The 15,036-nt window shown below is 33.7% G+C and overlaps 1 protein-coding gene across 3 annotated transcripts in view; it reads left to right on the forward strand.

Annotated features, from left to right (window-relative positions):
- Positions 1-15,036, forward strand: part of ROCK1 (Rho associated coiled-coil containing protein kinase 1) — a 139,195-nt gene that overhangs the window by 28,787 nt on the left and 95,372 nt on the right. For 2 of the 3 annotated variants that reach the window (XM_082353488.1, XM_082353490.1), the window contains exon 2: positions 5,351-5,432. The exons of the other annotated variant lie outside the window; for it this stretch is intronic. In XM_082353488.1, coding sequence (XP_082209614.1) covers positions 5,351-5,432 — 82 coding nt within the window. The remainder of the gene's footprint in view (positions 1-5,350; positions 5,433-15,036) is intronic. 3 annotated transcript variants of the gene reach the window in all.

The following is a 15,036-nucleotide window of genomic DNA, read 5'->3' on the forward strand; positions in this document are numbered from 1 at the left end:
CAGTGATTTAATTTTGAGAAACTTCTTATCTCTTTACCTAACAAAGAGATTAACATGGACCCAAAATATTTTCTTCAAATGGTACATCCTCTGTCATCAAGCATTTGACAGCAGTCAAAAAAAAAAAAAAAAAGTCAGCCTATTTTAGAAGCAGTTTGGTTTTCAGAAGCCCTGGTTCCCCCCCCCCCCCCCAATGTTTATTTATTTATTTGGCTGCATCGGGTCTTAGTTGCGGCATGCGGTGGGGAGGGGTCTTTTCGTTGTAGCGCGTGGGCTTCTCTAGTTATGTTGCACGGGCTTAGTTGTCCCGCGGCATGTGGGATCTTAGTTCCCTGACCAGGGATCGAACATGTGTCCCCTGCATTGGAAGGCGGATTCTTAACCGCTGGACCACCAGGGAAGTCCCAGAAGCCCTGGTTTTACTGCCATAGTTTTAATGGATTTTTTTTTTTTTGCAGTTTCTCAAAAAATATTTCTTATTTAGAAAAGTAACAATTTTGATTTTGAAATTTTACAAATTCAAAAAACAAATTGATGCTTTTTATACATAATATATTTTCCTTTCCTAGTGCCATTATATTCTCATACCTTATAACAAATGTATTATTACTAATGGATCTAATCCTAAATGATATTTTACACAGGAATCTTACTTTTGTAATTTAAAACTATCCAGAGACTAAAGTTTGCAGCAGTGTTCAGTTGAATAATTTTCTTCTTTTTCTCCTTTGCTTAAATTCTGTTGTGAGATAACACAACTGGTGCTTTTCCCCCTCCTAATACCAGCACTTCTTAAGAAATGTGAAATGTCCATTCTTTAGAGATTCTTGTAAAATGTTATACTTGTCGTTAATTATGCCTGCCTTTGTGTGTTTATGTGAAAATACTTCTCTAGTGTGACTAGCTTCTTTCAAAATACACTGCTATAACTGGCCCACTATCATTTTTCAAATATAAGTAGCAAAGAATTTAATTATTGTAACTCTTTGACATTGATTGACTCCTCTCCTACATGTTTTCTCCTCTGTAGTTCTTAATACTGATGATTAAGCTATATGATGGACATGTGAAAGTAGAGGGTAGCTTTCCTTCCTGCATAAATCTTAAAATTGAGTGAAGGAGCAGTGGGACTACATGCTTTGGCTCCCATTCCTTGTGAATTGTTTTTGCACTTGGAAGAATGTTAATTTCTATTAAGGTCCTGAATTCTCATACTAGAATATGGACTTTAGGAAGTGGGAAGTCTTATTCTCCATTATTTTAGAGAACTTCAGAGTGTTGAATAGAAGTCAGGATTCCTTGGCCCACTTTGTGGTTGGATATGGACATTTCTTACCTTGTGTAGCTTCTCTACTTCATTAAAAGTGGAAGCCTGCATCCCTCTCCCCAACCCCAGTGTTTTGACTCCCCTTAGCCTCTGTTGGTATACGCCTTAGATTATGCTAGAAGAATACCTTCTTCCCCATTTTATTTCTCTGATAAAAGGCATATAATTTTTGCTTATGAGTGATACTGAAAAGCCATATACCGTCTCCTACGTCTGTAAAATTAAAGTGTATGGTGATAGGTCCAGGCACCCAGTGACCATACACAATTAGCGGAGGCAGCTAGTTTTCCATTAACAAATGCATGATTGAATTCTTGGTCAAGCAAAAGTCAGATACCTTATGTAAAAAACAAAAAAATTTTAGTTATATATGGGATTACTACATTGGGAACAGTTTAACATTGTGACCTGAGATTTACTCTTAAGGTTTTATCACCACATGATTAAAATATCTGTTTTCTGTTTGTGTCATTTCTATCAGTAGTGAGACAAACTTGTAGAACTTTCAAATGTCAGCTAGAGAAATAAAGGAAAGAGTGGGAAGTGGGACTGTTTAATGGTCAAACACTTCATACACTTCACTCATTTAACTCTCACAAATCCTTTGTGAGTTGTAGTTAGTTATCCCCATTTTACAAAAGAGAAAACTGAGGCTCGGGAAGGTTATGTGACTTGTCCTTCCAACAGTAATATGTAAATATACTATGTTTATTTTTTTTCTTTAAAATGCTTTATTTTTTCATGGTTGAATTCTTTTGACCCATCTGGAATTCACTTAATTATTAATATGAATCAAAAATCATTCTTCTCCTGTAGTGCTGTGCAGTTATACAAACAACATTTACCAAAGAGTGACACTTTGTCAGCCCCGTCTTGCCCCTGGTCTCACTATTTGAATGGATGATCCTCTCAGTGCAATAAGTCCTATAGCTCCTACATCGATTCATTGGCATTTAATGAACTCTTACTGTGTATTTCAGGATGCTTTTAGTCACAAGAGATAGAAGATCCAATGTAAACTGAGTTAAGCCATAAGGGAAAAGTATTATCTCGAGAAAGCATGGGAAGAATAGGTTCCAGAGTAGATTAATTCAGTGATTCAACAAACATCATCAGAGACCCAGGTTCCTTCCATCTTTTGTTTCTGTTGTCCTCATTGTGTTTGGCTTTTTCTCCTGCCAACCTCCCTTGAGGCCCCAAGGTGGCTACTGTTGTTTAAGGTGTCACATACAGATATAACAGTTTCTCATGAAAGGAGAGACTATGTCTGACGTGTATCTCTTTCAAGAGAGAAGAAACTTCCCCCAGAAACCTTTCTGTAGGTTTTTTCCACATGTTACATATGTCAGATTATTACCATGTTCCTGTACTTAAGCTGAACACTGGCAAGAGTAATAGGCCTCCATGTTTAGCTTAGATTAGACTAATCAGAAGTGACCTCCTGGAGTTGGGGAAGGTTTCTCCCTTCTTGGATGCTCGTAGTCTCATGGAGGAGGGTGGGTAGCCCGAACGAAATCAAAGTTGAATGAGGAAGGTAGAAGGGGGAAATAATTGTTGAGGTAGGAGAGCCAACAGTGCCTGCCATGCTGTGAGTAAAACGTGTTGCTCAGTTCTGGGGCTTAGCTTACTCAACAGCATCTGAAATTAGCTGTGAAGATTAAAGTAAAAAATAACTCTAATACAAGGAGAACTGTTAGATTTAATAGGTAGTTTAGGGAAGGTCATGCAAAAGAGGTAATAGTGGTGTATTAGGGAAAACGTAGTATTTTCAGCCAGAACACTAGGTTTGAGTCCTAACCAGTGTACTTTCTAGTTTTAATTAGAAGAATGACTTGTGATTTTCTATTAATTTTTGAACAGTACATCTTGGATTTAAATATACATGTTTATTCTCAATTCTTAACTTCATTTTAAAGAGATTCAGGATTTTAAAATCATGTTTTTATCATGGTCATGTTATTTCTGTAGCTACTAGACTAAGAGTTCATATTTTGATTATAACACAGCTTACTAACTAGCTGTGTGGCATTGGACAAGTCAGTTAATATTTCTGATTGTTATTTACCTTAGCTGTGAAATGAGGTGGTTAAACACGTTATTTTTTGAGGTTCTTTTCTGTCTAACATTTAGTAATTTAAAAACTTATTTGGAATAAAATTGGAGGCAGTTGTTTTCAGTATATTTACTGAAGAGAGCGTGTTGTAAGTAAAATTTAATACACATTTCCCTCACTTTTTAATGTTTTATTTGATACTAGAAAACAATATAAGCTGTTACAAATTTAGGTGTCCTGAACCTTTTAAAACTGGGAAGTGTCTTTGGAAGTAGATATGTACTAAGAGCTCTTAAAATAATAGTTATTATAAGATATAATAATATGTTGATTTTATTGCATTATGCCTACTTGCATTTCCCAGATGACTTTATCAAAATTCGGCCTAAAATTGTGTAGCTAAAATTATTTGTACTACTCTATAATCTGTATAATTTTTTGGAGTGACACGATGCAGTGAAACTTAGTATCTAATCTAAGAAAGTATATTTCTTGAGTAATAAATATAATGCCTTTGCTGTGGAGCATAAAAATCATTGGTTTAATGTATATTTTATGCACACTGGTTCAGGACATTTTGCTAGGTGCTGTGGGAGAAAATGAGATTTAACTGTGGTTTCTGCCTCAAAGAACTTAAAACCTAGTCAAATGGGTGTGTATATATATATTTAATTTACCTTTTCCTGGAAAATAGTGAGTTCATATATTTATTAATTGGTTTTCAGTTTAGAATAGACCAAGTAAAGGTTCTTGTCTCTTTTTTGTAAAAATAATTAACAGAAATATTCAAATGGTTTATAAGACTCTAAGAAATGTATCTCAAGGATAGATGAACTTTCTCTAGTGGAGGAACTTTTTCTTCAGATCTGTACAAACCTCTGAATTCTGAAAAGCCAGTGATAGGGTGGGTTGATCTCTTCAAGCAGTCAACAACATTGGTATTACTAGTCGTCTTCTCCATGGTCAGTTTCCAGCCTAAGCAATGATATATTTTAAAACCTATTAAGATTTGACTGGGCTTTTTGGTTTCCTAGGGAAATATTTTAAGTATTCTAAAATAGCTGAGTTATGCACACCTTTGGCTTAATACAAAGTATATATCCCCTGGCTTTGATTTCTCCTTCAACCTCTTATGAACATGACTGTACATGGTCTCCAGAAGGTGTGTTTTCCTTTGCTGCTTCTGTTTTTATTCTTGGGCTCTATTGTAGCAAACTAAATTTCCCCAGTTAAATAAAATGAAGATTACTTGGGATTATCTGAATGTTTCCTCTGCTCCTACCACATGACAAGGTATAATCTGAATAGATGCATTCCCATTTCAACACTGATTGGTACACCTTCACATAGCCCTGCACTTGCTTAGATAATATTTAAATATCCCTGTAAAAGTAAAAGCCCATGTTTGTCCTTTACTAATAGTTGCTTTAGAAAGTGCTTCAAAGAAAGAAATAGAACTGTTGTGAAAACCCAATATATTTATAAAAAACATACCATAAAAATGTATCCAAGTGCAGAATTTATTTTATACTAAACTTCACATTTTAGGAACTAATATTTGATACTACCTTATAAAATATTTGTAGTCAAAAATATAGGCCATTTGTTTTTTATGAGTGTCTGTGAAATAAATAAATGCAGTAGTTAAGGGAAAGTGAAAAGTAAAATTTCCTTCCCTTATATGGGGGAAAAGGGCACGAGTTGAGGTCACTTGTAGCCAATTTGCGGTGATTTTGCTGCTCCTCTGCCTGGGAGAGTTAGAAGGTGAAAACTCTGTATGCAATAAAAACAAATTTTCTCTTCTCCCAGTACTCATGTAACCTTGTAGAAGATGTTAAATGAATGCGAGATGTATGAGAGTAAGGCAAATTAAATGTTAAAGCATATATTTTATTCTTTACTCATAAAAAAGGAAAGTGTTCATAGTGTGAACCAAAAAACTAACTTTGTTTGTTTGTTTATTTGTTTAGGATGGATTGGATGCTTTGGTATATGATTTGGATTTTCCTGCCTTAAGAAAAAACAAAAATATTGACAACTTTTTAAGCAGATGTAAGTAATTTTTTGTGGAGGTTAATGGCAGACTATATATAATGAAATATTGACTTAGATAATTCAAGCCCCCCCCTTTTTTTTCTTTCTATCTACTCTGGTTATTTCATCAATAGTACCTACATCAAATGAGTAGGAAATGGGAAAGAAACTTTGTCAGTTTGGGAGGTTATCAGGAGAATCTAAAATATTTTGCAGACAAGGGAATAAAAAGTAAATGACTAAAATAAATATGTTAAAATAAGCATATACATACATGCACATTGAATTTCAATAATATTATATTTATCCTCTGTTTTTCTTTTATAAATGAATTAGCTATTATGTTTTAATACCTGCAGGTGAGAATCAATTACATATGAAAAGCCCTCCTACCACTGAGATATGAGAATTTTCTCCGTGAAAGCGGGCTTATATTTAAGTTTTACAGATGTTCTTTTATAAAAACTCTTTTTTGGATTTTGATGTTAGATATTTATCATTTAAAATTTGATTAGAGAACTTATTAAGATAGTTGCAATCTTTTTATCTTAAATAATTGTTAATAAGATTTTGGTTTATAAAATCCTCCCCACTCCATTTTTTTTATCTGTTCCTAAACCATACATATCGATACATTTAGGTTGGGTTGATTTTAGTGTTATCTTTCAATTTTGGTTACATATGTTTTGTTAGAAAAGTTTTATTTTTCTAAATAGTCAAATCTTTTTAACTTTAGATTTAATTTCTTTTATCATTTCTACACTTTGAAATCTTGGCTCAGAATTTTACTTATCAATTTTTTTGGTTTCTGTTTTTCTCTCCTTTATAAAATTATTTTTTCAGCCTTAATTTTATTTTGGAATATAGTGCCAGATTCTGAACTGCAAACTTTTAAAAAATTTTTCTTAATTTCTCACATCTTATTGAAATTGCAGGAAAATTTTGTTGCTGTTTAATTTGCTTCACCTTCCTACTTAATAATACAGCAGAAGAACTAAAAAGATGGAGAAACTTGACCCCTTCTTATTTGATGGGAGGCAAAAGAATGAATGCTTATTAGTACAAAGTGGGGGTGTGTAATTTTGTGAAGTAGGGTAGCAAGAATTGGAACACATGCTTTTAAAAATCTGTTACTGTTTTTGCTATGCAACATTGCTGCTTTCATAATACTAAGTTTGCCTTTACATTGTATTTTGTAAATAGAGACATCAGTAGCCATAGTAGAAATAAGTAAAATGAAATGAAAGTATAAAGCTAAAGAAAACTATTTTAAACGGATAAACCTGTGTAGTTTAGTCTAGTTTTCAGATTGAAGAAAAGTACAGAGAATAATATTAAAAGTTCTGGCAAATCATATCTAGCATTAGGTAAAAATTTTGACCAAGTAGGGTTTATACCAGGATTGCAAAGTTAGTTTAAGGTTCAAAAGTCAATTAGTGTAATCTAGCATATTAACATATTAAAAAAGAAAATCCATAATATCATCCTAGTAGATGCAGAAAAAGCATTTGAAAAAAAATCAGTATCCATTCTTGGTTTACAAATATCTCTCAGCAAACTAGGAACTGGAGGAAACTTTCATACCCTGATAAAGAGAATCCACAAAAAACCTGTAGTTCAGTTTGTATTTAATTGTGTATGACTAAATGCTTTTCCCCTAAGATTGGGAAAAGGCAACTATGTCTTCTCCCACTACTTCATTCAGTGTTGTCCTGGAAGTTTTAGACAGTGCAGTAAGGTGTAAAATAAAGAAAAATCATATAGATTAAAAAGGAACAATTTAAAATTATTCAGACACTGTATTTTTCTGTATAGAAAATCCTCAAGATTCTACAGAAAAAGCCTCAAGAACTTATCAGTGAGGTTGCAAGCTAGAAGATTAACATACAAAAAACAGTTTATTTCTATATATTAGCAGAAGGCAATTTTAAATTGACATTATAGCAAATATAGTACCACTTACAGTAGAAGCAAAAGCATGAAAAATTTAGGGATAAATTTGACAAAATGTGTGTAAGCCCTGTATACTGAAAACAATTTAATATACTGAGAGAAATGAAAGAAGACCTTTAAAAAAAAAAAACCAGATATTCAATGTTGATAGATTAGATAATTCAGTATTAAAATGTCAGGAATCCCCAAATTAATTTATCTATGGAGTCCATGTCTTCTCAGAACCTAAGCAGGCTTTTTTGTATGAAGTAACCATTAATTCTAAAATTCATAAGGCAATGTGAAGGGTCTGGAATAGCCAAAACAATTTTGGAAAGTAAGAACCAAGTTGGAGGACTAACACTATTGGATTTTAAGATCAAGGCAGTATAATGAAATGAAAGAATAAACATACAGATAAGTGGAACAGAAATAGATCCATATATATGCAGTCAGTAGATTTTCAACAAAGTTGACAACGTAATTCAGTACCCAAGCCTTACTTTGCAGTATATATAAAAATCAACTTAAAATGGATCATAGACCTAAATGTGAGAGCTAAAACTAGTAATAGTTCTAGAATAAGACATAGAAAATATTTGTGATTTTGGTTAGGCAAGAATTTCTTAGATGGGACGCAAATGGCACAAACCATTTTTTTTTTTAAAAGATAGATTAGATTTTATCAAAATTCAAAACTTTTTCTCTTCAGGTGATACTGCTAAGAAAATGAACAGGTAAACCACTGACTGGGAGAATATGGTTGCAAAACAAGTGAAAGGGGAAAAAATAATCTTTTCAACGAACATTGCTCAGACAACTGGATAGCCATATGCAAAAGAATGAAGTTGGACTTCTGTTTCACACCACATACAAAATTAATTCAGAATGTAAAATTGTAAAACGCTTAGAAAAAAACATAGGCGTAAATCTTCATGACCGTGGATTAGACCAGTGTTTCTTAGATATAAACCTAAAGTACAAGCAGGAAAAGAAAAATAAATAAATTGGGCATCATCAAAATTAAAAACTTTTGTGCTTCAAAGGATACTATCAAGACAGTGGAAAGAGGGACTTCCCTGGTGGCGCAGTGGTTAAGAATCTGCCTGCCAATGCGGGGGACATGGGTTTGCACCCTGGTCTGGGAAGATCCCACATGCCGCGGAGCACCTAAGCCCGTGCGCCACAACTACTGAGCCTGCGCTATAGAGCCTGTGAGCCACAACTGCTGAAGCTCGTGTGCCACAACTACTGAAGCCCGTGCTCCGTAATAAGAGAAGCCACTGCAATGAGAAGCCTGTGCACCGCAACCAAGAGTAGCCCCTGCTCGCCGCAACTAGAGAAAGCCCGCGTTCAGCAGCGAACACCCAATGCAGCCAAAAATAAATAAATAAATAAATTTAAAAAAAGACAGTGAAAAGGCGACTCACAGAATGGGAGAAAATATTAACAAATCATATACAATAAGTCCCTTACATATGAACCTTCAAGTTGCAAACTTTGAAACGTGCGAACGTGTGTTTGCATGTCCAATCACATGAGTTAGTTCACAGGTCTGGTGTACATTGTCACGTACGTGCATCCTCTACAAGTGGTTGTGCTTTGTGTACTTTACTGTACAGTACTGTATAGAGTACAGTAGTACAGTATCTTTATTTCAAGCCCAGGATGTCCAGAAGCCAATGTAAAAGCAGTGGTGATGTAGCTGGTACTGTGTACTTTTCAAGGTACTGTACTGTAAGATTAAAAATGTTTTCTTTATTTTCTGTGTTTATTTGTTTTTTATGTATTATTTGTGTGAAAAGTATTAAAAACCTATTACAGTACAGTACTATATAGCCTATTGTGTTAGTTAGGTACCTAGGCTAACTTTGCTGGACTTACAAACAAATTGGATTTACGAACGCGCTCTCGGAATGGAACTCATTCATATGTAAGGGACTTACTGTACTTGATAAAGGATTGATATCTAAAGTCTTAAAACTCAATAATAAAAAGACAACCGAATTTAAAAATGGGCAAAGGATCTGAATAGACATTTCTCAATAAAAGACACACACGAAGAGCTGTTCAACATGGTTAGTCATCAGGAAGTTACAAATTATGGCCACAATGAAATATCAGTACACATTTATTAGAATAACTAAAATTTTAAAAACTGACGATATCAAGTATATGTGAAAATGTGGAACAGCTGAACTCTGACACATTGCTGGTTGGTTTGTAAAACGGTGAGCTGCTTTGGAAAACATTGTGGCATTTTTCTTATAAAGTTATACCTGCATTTATCACATGACCCAGGGATCCCACTCCTGGGTATTTATGTAAGAGAAATGAAAGTATGTATCTGCACAAAGACCTATGTGAGAATGTTTAAGGAGCCTGTATTTACAATTGCTGTAAACTGGAAGCAGCCCAGATGCACATCAGCTGTTAAATGGGTAAATAAATTGTGGTACACCACATAATGGAATACTCAGCAGTAAAAAGGAGTAAATTACTGATAGGTGCAACAACATTGATAAATCTCAAAAGCACTGTGGTAAGTGAAAAAAGCCAGGCAACCCCCCACCCCAAAAAAAAGGCCAGGCACAAAAGGGTACATACTGTATGGTTCCCATTTACATGACATTATAACATTCTCTTTCAACCCCTGAAGTTGTATTTATGTAATATTTCACACAGAATAATAGATTTTCATAGGATAGTATTCTGCATGTTGCTGAAATTCATTTATATGGATTTTTATAGCTTTCATTAGTGGGTACATCAAAATTATTTTTCTGAAGGTAAATGTTTTGCTTTGCATTGCTTTTTGCTGACAGGTATCAAATGTAGTGATCTAAGAATAACACCTGGAATATGGAATAAAATCTTTTTCTTTAGTAATTCAGCTCAAGTCTCACTAAAGTATAGCAGCTTTAAGGTATAGCAGCCTGAAATATTTTAAACTTAAGGCCTAATTATATTACAAACTGTATTTTCATCTTTTTGTGTTGAAGCATGTATGGACACTGAAAGGGAAAAGAGAATCTGTGACCCTTTGACTAAATAACTAGTTAAATATAAAGATTTGCTTTTCTGGACTCTGGTCTATGATACCTAAATAGTAAGGACTACAAAGAAAATGTTTATCAGCCTCACATAACTGATAAAGATTTTAAGATGAACTTTTAAAGTAAGGGTTAGAAAGGTATCCAGATAAAATCAAACTGTCTTGGTGGGAAGAAACATGTTGTGGGGCAGGTACACATTGGAAGGAGGAGGAGGGGGATGTGGAAACGGTGATTTTTGACTGTATACGTTTGTAAACCATTGTGAATTTCACTGCGATTTGGGGGTACAAGATTCATAATTAACGTTAGTACGAGAGCATACTTATTAAACAGATACTACCAGTCTAAAAGAAGGTAATGGAGATCATTGTATGTATGAAAAAAATCCATGAACCTGAAAGGAAAAATGTGGTAGAGAGCATTTGTTTGGATTAAAAAAATAAACCCAGCAAGGGAAGTTTATAGCTATACAAGCTTATCTCAGGAAACAAGAAATATCTCAAATAAACAACCTAACCTTATGCCTAAAGCAACTAGAGAAAGAAGAATAAACAAAACTCGAAGTTAGTAGAGTGAAAAACATAAAGATCAGAGCAAAAATAAATGAAATAAAGACAAAACAGTAGAAAAGGTCAATGAAACTAAAAGCTGGTTCTTTGAGAAGATAAACAAAGTTGATAAACCTTTAGCCAGACTCATTAAGGAAAAAAGGGAGTGGGTCCAAATCAATAAAATCAGAAATGAAAAAGGAGAAGTTACAACCAATACCATAGAAGTACAAAGGATCATAAGAGACTACTATGAGCAACTATACACCAATAAAATGGACAACCTAGAAGAAATGGACAAATTCTTAGAAAGGTACAATCTCCCAAGACTGAACCAGGAAGAAATAGAAAATATGAGCAGACCAATTACCAGTACTGAAATTTAATCAGTAATTTAACAACTCCCAACATACAAAAGTCCATAACCAGATGGCTTCACAGGTGAATTCTACCAAACATTTAGAAAAGAGTTAACACCTATCCTTCTGAAACTATTCCAGAAAATTGCAGAGGAAGGAACACTTCTGAACTCATTCTGTGAGGCCACCATCAGCCTGAAACCAAAACCAGAGAAAGATACCACAAGTGATGACAAAAATGCAAAACTATTATTTGGTTAGTGACATTAAAAGCTTCCTTCTCCACAAATAAGTATTAAGGTACATATAAGAGTCTGCCTTTATGCAGCCAGAAAGTACTGAAATGTAGTAGTGTTTTGACATGTTTGTTTGCTTATGAAGTCTGTGAAAGGCTTGTGTAGTTGGGTAACTCTAGCACTTGAGTGGTGGATGTATCTCCATTTCTGGAGAATGGGACAGGATTGTAGTCATCATATTTTGGGATTATTTTTTCAAACTGGATACTAAAGTATAAGAAAAATAGTACTTTGTTGAAGGACATAGGACCAACAGATCATCATAGAGAGTCTAGAAGCATACTTTTTTTATTATATGAAAATTTGATGTAAGCTTATTATGGCAGTTAGGTCATTGGGAAAAAGGTAAGATTATTCAGTAATTTGTTTTGAGACAGTTAGATATTCATATATGAGGAGAAAATGAAATTGTCTCTACTTCACAACATGTACCAATGTAAAGACAAAAAATACTAGATGAAATTATAGGTATTATGTTTATAGTCTTTAAGTAGGGAGTGGCTTTTTTTTGTTTTTTTGAAGCAGGATACCAGGGGTAGAAACTGTAAAGGAAACATTGACAGATTTTGCCATATCAAAACTTTATAAAGAAAAATAGATACAAAGATTACTGACAAACTGGAAAAAATTACAACATATGTAATAGAATTATATTCCTAATGTATGAAGAGATCCTTCCAGTCAACAAGAAAAACACAATAAAAAAAATGGACAAAGTAACTGAATATGTAGTGTAATTGAGAAAAAATAAAAATTACCAATGAGCAGTTAACAGTTGAACAAAAGCATTAATATTTCAAGAAATATGGGTTAAAAAAAAAGAAATATGGGTTAAAAAAAAAAGAAATATGGGTTAAAAAAAAAAGAAATATGGGTTAAAAAAAGAACCAACCCTCCCTGCCCCCCCGCAACCTGAAAGAGAAAGGTAAAAAGTAATAATATCCAAGATTGGTGAGAGACTGGAGGGCAGTTAGCGTATTTTAAAACTAATAATGTTCATGAGTATAACCTAATACTTTTACTTAAAGAAATGTATCCTGCAAAAATAGCACTGAAAATACATGGGAATGTTCATCATCGCAAAAATATATTGATGTTGGGGCAAAAAGTTAGAACAACCCACATAAAAATCAATAAGACATTTCTATCAGCTATCCACAGTGTGTTCAGTGAAAAAGCAAGTTGCAGAATACCTTATGTCAATAAGTATGGATAACACTTTTTTTTAAATGAATACATATATTCCATTGAATGAACGTACCATAATTTAAAAAACTGTTTCTGTAATAGTGGTTCTCAGGTGCCTCCCAGTTTTTCGCTGTTATAAGTGAAAATGTTATATTAACATTTTTTGTACATACAACTTGGTATACTTGGTTTTCCTTTCTTTGAAGTGAATTCCAGGAATTGCTGAGTCAAAAGTTGCATCCAATTTGCATTTTGATGTATATTGCCAAAATACACTTTTACACCAGAAGGTGGTATAAAAGTCAGAATTTTTTAATGGAGCCATAAAATTGAATATATTATGCAGGATAACCTAGGGTATTACATGATCTTGTTTGAAGTTATTACAAGTAAAATATTACTAAATCAGATAGATTTTCAAAAAGAAATGTTGAATATTCTCTTTATTTACTTTTTAAATTATCTATCTTGGAATAAACTCATGGAAAAGCTGCAAAAATAGTACAGAGATTCCTGTATGCCCTTCACCCAGCATTTCCTAATGTTAACATCTTATATAACCATGGTACATTGACAAAACTAAGAAATTAAAGTTGGTATATTACTGTTAACTATATACTTTACTTAGATATCAGTTTTTCCACTAATCTCCTTTTTTTGGTTCCAGAATCCAATCTAGAATATCACATTGTATTTAGTTGCCATTTCTCCTTAGTCTTCTTCAATCTGTGAGAGTTCTCAGGCTTTCCTTGTTTTTTTATGACCTTGACAGTTTTGAAGATTATTGATAAGGTATTTTGTAGAACTTTCCTCAGTTTGGTTTTGTCTAATGTTTTCTCATAATTACCCTGGGGTTATGGGTTTTGGGGATGAGTACCACAGAGATGACACGTGCTTCTTATCACATTATATCTGGGATATGTGATACCATAATGATTTATCAGTGATAATGTTAACGTTTATCACTTGTTTTAAGATAGTGTCTGCCAGGCTTCTCTCCTGAAAAGTTACTATTTTTCCTTTCCATACCTGATTCTTTGGAATCTGATCACTATTCCAGTCCACACTCAAGGGGAGGGACATCAATAAGCTCCATCTCCAGACTCAGAAGGCTACATATTATCTTACAGAGCAAATGTTTTTGATTTTGATAAGGTCTAATTTATCATTTATTTCTCATATGGATTGTGCTTTTGGTGTTGCATGTAAAAATCATTGCCAAACCCAAGATTGATTTTTTAAAACTGCTTTATTGAGATATAATTTACGTACTGAAGAGTCACCCATTTAAAGTGTGCAGTTCATTGTTTTTTGTCTGTATTTATAGAGTTGTGCAGTCATTACCTCAGTTAACTTTTTGAACATTTCATCATCTTGTAAAGAAACTCTGTACCCATTAGCAGTCGCTCCCCAATCCTCCCCAAGCTCCCCAGCCCTAGACAATGACTAATCTATTTCATGTCTGTATAGATTTGCCAATATGGACATTTCCTATAGATGGAATCATACAATGTGTGATCCTTTATGACTGGCTTTTTAGACTTAGCATGCTCTCTTCGGGGTTCATCTGTGTTGTAGCATGTATTTCATTCTTTTAAATTGCCAAATAAATAATATTCCATTGTATAGATAATGCCACATTTTGTTTATCCATACATCAGTTGATGAACATTTGGATTGTTTCTACTTTTTCGCTATTATGAATAATACTACTATGAACATTAGTGCACAGGTTCTTGTGTGGACATATGTTTTCATTTCTCTTGGGTAGATACCTGAAAGTGGAATTTTCGTGTCATATAATTCTGTATAACATTTTGAGAAACCCAAGATTGATTTTTAAGTATATACTTTTATTACTTTGGAGTAAATATATATGTGGCTTTTCTGTTGTCCCTGAACAGATAAGAGCAGCAAGTGATTGTGGCCATTTGTAAATAATATCGTTAAATATCAATATTTTTAATGTTTCAGTAAGTAACATTGAGCACATATGTACATCAAAGACATATCCATGAATGAAGTATGGTCTCTACCCTTAAGGAAATGGGAACATACAATCGAACAGAAGAAATACAAACAATTCCAGCGCACATTGACAGATGAAATAATAGAGAAATAGTGGTTTCCCAGAGGAGAAAGGCAGCTTATCAGACTGAGGGGATCAGGAGGAGATGGATAAAGGATTAGATCTTGTTTGGTAGTAACCTGCTCAAATAAAGTGGGGCTAGTCATTTTAGGTT

Source organism: Balaenoptera borealis, assembly GCF_965194805.1.
Source record: "Balaenoptera borealis genome assembly, chromosome: 14".
In the NCBI taxonomy this organism is placed as follows: Eukaryota; Metazoa; Chordata; class Mammalia; order Artiodactyla; family Balaenopteridae; genus Balaenoptera; species Balaenoptera borealis.